A 7,586-nucleotide genomic window follows, 5' to 3' on the forward strand; every position below is an offset into this window, starting at 1 on the left:
GGTCCAATGTGTTATTTTGGCCACTAGAGGTCCCCAATGTGCCCTCACATCAACATTGTGCCTTTCGTAATCAGTGTTATTGTTTTCACATGTTTCTCATTCTGGGCTGTCTATTTAAGCTGATCTATTTAAGCTGATCACTAAGCAAGTTACTGCCGTAATTCTGCTGATCTATTCTATGAAAGTCTTTTTTTGAAGTGTTTTCCTGTGATTAGTTTTGCTGTTTTTCTCTGAGTTTTTGTTTTGGAGACTATTTTACTCTTTTTGACCCTTTCTGGTCTGAAGATTTTTCTGTTTTGTAACCTAACTTTAAACAAAGGACCTTTTGTTCTCTTTTGCTGTTTTTGTTAAATAAACTCTTCTGAGTTAAGTTAAGAAGGCATCTGACTATTGGGTTCAACTACCTTCTGTGCCTCAGCAGTAAATATTAAGACTCTGGCATCAGAGACCCAAGTCCGAGCCCCGGTTCTGACACATGAGTGTGTGTGGCATGGGCAGCTTACACATCTGGAAAGGCACCATCAATGCTGAAAGGTATATCCAAGTTCTAGAACAACATATGATCCCATCCAGACGTTGTCTCTTTCAGGGAAGACCTTGCATTTTCCAACATGACAATGCCAGACCACATACTGCATCAATTACAACATCATGGCTGTGTAGAAGAAGGATCTGGGTACTGAAATGGCCAGACTGCAGTCCAGATCTTTCAACCATAGAAAACATTTGGCTCATCATAAAGAGGAAGATGCGACAAAGAAGACCTAAGACAGTTGAGCAACTAGAAGCCTGTATTAGACAAGAATGGGGCAACATTCCTATTCCTAAACTTGAGCAACTTATCTCCTCAGTCCCTTGACGTTTGCAGACTGTTATAAAAAAAAGAGGGGATGCCACACAGGGGTAAACATGGCCATGTCCCAACTTTTTTGAGATGTGTTGATGGCATGAAATTTAAAATCAACTTATATTTCCCTTAAAATGATACATTTTCTCAGTTTAAACATTTGATATGTTATCTATGTTGTATTCCGAATAAAATATTGAAATTTGAAACTTCACATCATTGCATTCAGTTATTATTCACAATTTGTACAGTGTGCCAACTTTTTTTGGAATAGGGTTGTACTTTAATAACAGCCAGATGTGTTGAAAATAAACTCTGAAACTAAAGCAGGAGCAGGAATGAGGAAGCTGTTTTACAGACTCACAGACACACCTGTTTTACACACGTCACTCAAACACAGAAGCAGGAAACAGGAATCGCATGAGCTCAGGTAAAGAGAAACTGAAGTGTGGTTGAGCTGTTGTGTGTTTGTGTCTCTGTATTAATGCAGTAAAATGGCAGAAGCCAGATTTTCTCAGGATGAGTTCTTGTGTCCGGTGTGTCTGGATCTCCTGAAGGATCCAGTGGCCATTCCCTGTGGACACAGTTACTGTAAGATCTGTATTACAGACTGCTGGGATCGGGAGGATCAGAAGAGAGTCTACAGCTGTCCTCAGTGCAGACAGACCTTCAGTCCAAGACCTGCTTTATCTAGAAACACCATGCTGGCTGAAGTGGTGGAGAAACTGAAGAAGACCAGACTCTCTGATGACTGTTACGCTGGAGCTGGAGATGTGGAGTGTGACGTCTGTACTGGAAGAAAATACAGAGCCGTCAAGTCCTGTCTGGTGTGTCTGAACTCTTACTGTCAGAATCACCTCGAGCAACATGAGAGTTTCTTTAGAGGAAAGAGACACAATCTGACTGAAGCTACTGGACGACTGCAGGAGATGATCTGCCAGAAACATGAGAAGCTTCTTGAGGTTTTCTGTCGCACTGATCAGAAATGTATATGTATGCTGTGTATGATGGATGAACATAAAAACCATGACACTGTATCAGCTGCAGATCAGAGGACAGAGAAACAGGTATTTAACACTAGACACTGATAAAATATTGCTGACACTCATTTCATATGTGTTTATATCAGCACCATATTAACAGCTGACAGTATTCACACGTCACACGACAGCAGAAATGAACAGCAGCTGCAAAAAGAGTTTGCTGAAAATACATTGTGTAGCTTTATCAGCACAATCTTTCATAAAATAGGCTTTGATTTAGCAACTTAATGGTTGTCACATATTGACAGAGTTTGTGCTTTGTTTTCAGTCTGCACCATTTTCATTCTCAGGGTTAGTGGTTTGTTTTCATCATTTAGTTTAGGTGTGCAGGGCTCGCAAAATTAAAAATCCCTGGAAGCACTTCGGGCAGGTACTCTTCAGATTTTGGTAGCCTGAAAATTCATTTAACTAGCCCAAATAAAAAAAACAAAACTTTTTTTTATATAGAAAATCTGTAATTATATAGAGTCTATATGTCAATCAAAAATGTTTTCCATACACAACCTTCATCCTCGTGTTCATGTGTACTAACAACACAGCGCTGTGACAGGAGTGAACTATTCAACTGTTCTTTGACAACATATAGACTTTCATCAGTCAAAATACAATACAAATGCAGTAACAGACAACCTTCTGTTCAGTAAATCTGACTGAATACAGATGATTTCAGTCATTTATAGCTTCACTTTGTTTCAGATTTATTTTCCTTAGCTTTAGTACACAGAACACAGCTCTGTGTCTGTTTCACTTTTATACTTACACTTGTAGTTTGAAACAGGTCTTAATTCCTGTCTGATGCTGGTAAATGATCAATCATAACTTCTGGAGTTTGAACCTACAGTCATTAGTTATCCGCTCCTCTATTACTGGATTGATCTGTTCTCATGATGATTTAGTGTCAGTAGTTTTCTGTGAGATTGACAATCATCTGTTTGTCCTGCAGAAGCAGCTGAAGGAGACACAGAAGACGCTCCAGCAGAGAATCCAGCAGAGAGAGAAAGATCTCCAGCAGCTGAGAGAGACTGTGGAGTCTCATAAGGTGAGTCTGGAGAAGAAGAGAAGTTTGTCTCCGTCTCAGTTCAGACTCACTGAAGCTGAATCACTGTGTGTCCTAACAGCGCTCTGCACAGACAGCAGCCGAGGACAGTGAGAGGATCTTTACTGAGCTCATCCGCTCCATTGAGAGAAGCCGCTCTGAGCTGATACGACTGATCAGAGATCAGGAAAAGACTGCAGTGAGTCGAGCTGAAGAACGACTGGAGAAACTGGAGCAGGAGATCAATGATCTGAGGAGGAGAGACGCTGAGCTGGAGCAGCTTTCACACACACAGGATCACATCCAGTTCCTGCAGGTAACACACATCTAGAAGAACAGGATCATAGTGGACTTGAGCAGATCCTGCTGTGACAGAGACTCACAGAGAAACAGTTCATGAGTGTCTTATTATATAATCATCAGTCAGACTCTCATCTGATCATCTTCCTTTGAAAGAGATGAATGGCTTTCAGCTCTGGAAATCTTGCTCTGATGGGTCTTATGTCAGACCAGTTCTTTCTCTTTAAATCACTTGTATAAGTGATGTCCCACTGCTTCTCTGACATTACATTCACTGTGTAACTGTCCAAACTCTCCCACAGACCTCAGACTCTGGAGAGGATAGCAAACCCTTACCATAGTGACATATACTTAACAATGAGTTAATAAATCTGCCTCAACACATAATCACATCATGATATCTTTACATATCATTAGCTAATGATTAGTTAAAGCAGATAACTGCATAGATTTGACCCGTTGTGATAATTAACACATTAAATTAGTCAATACTATATGTTATTAAGGGTTTAATACAGGTTAATTAGTAGCAATTGATATATTACTTGATGTATTAATCAGACAGACTCTTGATTAGTTGCTGATATAGTAATCATTAATGAATGATTAAGTTCTTAAGAAGCTGTGGGTTAACTCATGGTTATCTGTGCATTAAAAATTAATGAATGTATATTAGTCCAGCAGTATTGTGAAGTGTTCTCATAATGGTCAATCTAATCATATCTTTGAGCTGCTTTTCCTGAACAAATCTACTCAACTCTACAATGAGTCTTCATTGATGTGCTTGAGCTTTTAGATGGACATTTATCTTCTTATCAGATGTTTTATCATCTAAACTATTTCCTAGAAAGTTCATATAGAGTGTAAGTAAGAAATACTAGAATGATGCAATGAATGTGAGGAGAATGAAGCTGATGCTGTGAAAGTGCTGGACTGAAGAACGTTAATAAAGATCAAATCTGATGTTTCTGCAGGTTACTGAGTGAAGTGTGGAGATGATGAGTTTGATTTCTGTTTTCTGTAGAGTTTCCAGTCTCTCTCAGCTCCTCCTGAATCTACAGACGTAAATGATGATCTCTTCAGTTCTCTCTTCTCTTCTGATGCTCTGAGAGAATCTGTCCATCAGCTGAGAGACAAACTGGAGGATTTCTGCAAAGAGAAGCTCAAGAAGATCTCCGACAGAGGTAAAGTCCTGGAGATTCATCTGCTCTCAGAAACCAGTCCATCATCATCTCATATCATGGAGAACATCATATTAGAAATGTGTTATAGTGATGGGAAGTTTGGATAATTTTTACGACTCTGACTTTTGAGTCATGTTCGACAAAATGTAATTAAAATGTTACGTGTTACTCCCCCAACACATCTAGTACTTACGCAAACGTTGATCACACCACAAACAATACAAAACTAAAATGCTAAAAGATACAGAAAAGATGAATTAATTGTTTACCTGGGTCTTCAGTCCGTGATGAGTTCACTTCACCTCTTGTCTGACAAGTCTTTGGGTTCAAGTCATTCCTTGATCACGGACAGACCCATACGCTGAACCATGCAGTCCAAGCCAGAAAGAGAATTGATTAGTTCATCTCATGAGTCTTTAGGGTCGAGTCGTTCCTTAATCGCGTGACAGCTTCATGTGCTATTTCTGACATTTCTGTCACTGTGTTTTTGTTACCGTTTCGTCAGGATTTGTGGTGAGTTATTATTTTATAAATAAATAAACCCTGTTATAAATAAAATATTGATTAATTCATCTTTTTGACTGTCTATCAGTAAATAAACACTAGGCTATATAATAATATAATAATCCAAGCCTACAATACAAAGTATTTATAGCCTAGTTTGTTCATTTTTAATCCAATTTCGAGTTTGCTGGTATAATAATTGCTTTTCCTAGGCAAAACTGACATTTTGGTCTAATATATGTACAAGAAGATTGCTCAAAAAGGACATAATGATATAAGTTAAAAGCAAATAACATTTGAATCCTAAATAGGTAACACTACAGTTCTATAGTCTAATCTGAAGGGTGAACTCAAAAGACATAAATCATACAACAAGATTTTTTTTGAAGATTAGAATCCACTGAAAAAAATAAACAAACAAAAAAAAAACCCCACAAAAACATCTCTTCATCAAAGTGATTTCGCCATCATATGGACAACATTTAAAACTTAATTATTATTAAAAATAATAAGTACTATGCACCCATTTGTAGAGAAGGTTGTAAATTAACTAATTACTCTAGCTAATGTTGTCACATCACGTGACAAAAGAACGAACAACCCGAAGACCCGACAGATGAACTAATCAATTCTCTTTCCGGCTCAATACTGCATTCTTTCACTGTCTATGGTTTTAGCGCATGGGTCTGTCACGTGATTAAGGAACGACTCGACCCGAAGACTCATGAGATGAACTAATCAATTCTCTTTCCGGCTCAGACTGAATTGACTGACAGGTGAATTAGTACTAGCAGAACAGAAACAGAACCTATAGAATATTGCGCATGTGCGACTGAACGAATAATTCCCCGAGACGACTCGTTCTTCCCGAGTCACATTAAATGACATTAAATCAGAATGAACGAATCTTTCAAGAATGAATCATCACTAATGTGAATAGATGCAGGATCATGAGAATCACACTGTTCATGTCTGTTGATTTCCACAGAAACATTCACCAACATTGATCTCTGGACCAGGAAGGACTTCCTACAATGTAAGTCAGTAAGAAAACCAGCAGAAAAACGCATGAGTGTGTTCATGTTCTTCCTGTAGAAGGAGAAAGAAGAGTTTATAACTGATGATGTAAATGATGATGTGCACAGATACTGAGACACTGATGATACACTGAACATGAAGAGATCAAACAGATTCATAATTCCTGATTCTGATGTGTTTTATCTCCATCAGATTCCCGTCAGCTCACTCTGGATCTGAATACAGCATTTAAACGCCTCCATCTGTCTGAGAACAACAGAGTGATTACATACACTAACACAGTTCAGTCGTATCCTGATCATCCAGACAGATTTGATGTGAATCAGGTGTTGTGTAGAGAGAGTGTGTGCGGACGCTGTTACTGGGAGATTGAGTGGAGTGGAGGTGTGGATATATCAGTGTCATATAAGAGCATCAGCAGGAAGGGAGGTGTTGAGTGTTTGTTTGGATATAATGATCAGTCCTGGAGTTTGGAATGCTCTCAGTTCAGTTACTCATTCATACACAATAACATAAAGACTGTTCTCCCTGTAGAGTCCACCAGCAGGAGAACAGGAATGTATAGTGTTGATGATTATGATGATGTCAGGAGAATAGGAGTGTTTGTGGATCACAGAGCAGGAACTCTGTCCTTCTACAGCGTCTCTGACACAATGAACCTCATCCACACAGTCCAGACCACATTCACTCAGCCGCTCTATCCTGGGTTTAGTGTTTATAATCTTGGATCATCAGTGAAACTGTGTTGATGAATCAGAAGAGACTGATGAGAGATTCTACCCATAATGCTTTGAGCTGTGTGATTAATCAGTAACAGAGAGATGTTATAGAGTCTCTTCATCTCATTAATACTGCAGCTGAACTTCTGTCAGTGAAATAATGTCAGGATAAATGTGTAATAAATCCTCATACAGACAGTAAGATCACTGTGTGAATGTGTGTGTGTGTGAGAGAGAGACAGTCCTGCTGAGTGACCATGTGTTTGTGTTGATAATATTTATTATTAATATTATTATTAATAATCATGATCAATAATAGTTTTTTATTTTGAAAAATACTTTTAATCATACTTATTCAATGTGTTATTTCTGTTCTCTGACTGATATAAATAAAGCTTCTACCCTCTTGATGAACAAAAGTGATGGTTTTATTTCTCCTCTGTGCAGATCTCTAGAAGACAAATCAAGCACCTCATTATAGTTTCTTCACTCGTTCTAAAATCTGTTGATTCAAAAGAGGAGCAACGACAGTGAAGGATGAGAGAGGACCAGGACTGGGCATGACAGCCCCTCGCGGATGACTGCCGCGAACAAACAAAAACCAAACACAAAATAAAGCCCAGGCCTGTTCCTCTCTCGTCCTTCACTGTCATTGCTCCTCTTTTGTATCCTTTTAATCTCCTCCGTGGGACTCGAGACCGGTGAGTGGAGCAGGTGTCGCTCATTTCCCAATTCACCGGCCTCGCTCTGTTCCCACGGCTCTCAGCCCCATCCCACTTGTCACAAAGGGTTTCATAGCTTATCTCTCCTCGTGTATATATTAGAGCTGTAGTCAAGTCCAGCTTTGTCGAGTCCAAGTCAAGTCCAAGTCCAGAACTAGTCGAGACCGAGTCAAGACCGAGTCCAAAGAGGTTC

The 7,586-nt window shown here is 39.1% G+C and overlaps 1 protein-coding gene across 1 annotated transcript; it reads left to right on the plus strand.

The window, feature by feature from the left end:
• Window positions 1-1,265: 1,265 nt before the first annotated feature.
• LOC113039162 (tripartite motif-containing protein 16-like) lies at window positions 1,266-6,701 on the plus strand. Its single transcript, XM_026197058.1, has 6 exons — window positions 1,266-1,914; window positions 2,834-2,929; window positions 3,009-3,242; window positions 4,251-4,410; window positions 5,903-5,950; window positions 6,145-6,701. Exons 1-6 carry the CDS (start codon window positions 1,342-1,344, stop codon window positions 6,699-6,701), a joined length of 1,668 nt encoding a protein of 555 aa, XP_026052843.1. The 5' UTR covers window positions 1,266-1,341.
• The last annotated feature ends 885 nt before the right edge of the window (window positions 6,702-7,586 follow it).

This window comes from Carassius auratus, chromosome 21 (assembly GCF_003368295.1).
Source record: "Carassius auratus strain Wakin chromosome 21, ASM336829v1, whole genome shotgun sequence".
Taxonomy (NCBI): Eukaryota; Metazoa; Chordata; class Actinopteri; order Cypriniformes; family Cyprinidae; genus Carassius; species Carassius auratus.

Excerpts from the sequence above, each read along its gene's own strand:
- LOC113039162 (XM_026197058.1), top strand. The coding sequence starts at position 1,342 with ATGGCAGAAGCCAGATTTTCTCAGGATGAGTTCTTGTGTCCGGTGTGT. Across the intron at positions 1,915-2,833 it reads ATCAGAGGACAGAGAAACAG|AAGCAGCTGAAGGAGACACA; the intron begins GTATTTAACACT and ends TTTGTCCTGCAG. Across the intron at positions 2,930-3,008 it reads AGACTGTGGAGTCTCATAAG|CGCTCTGCACAGACAGCAGC; the intron begins GTGAGTCTGGAG and ends GTGTCCTAACAG.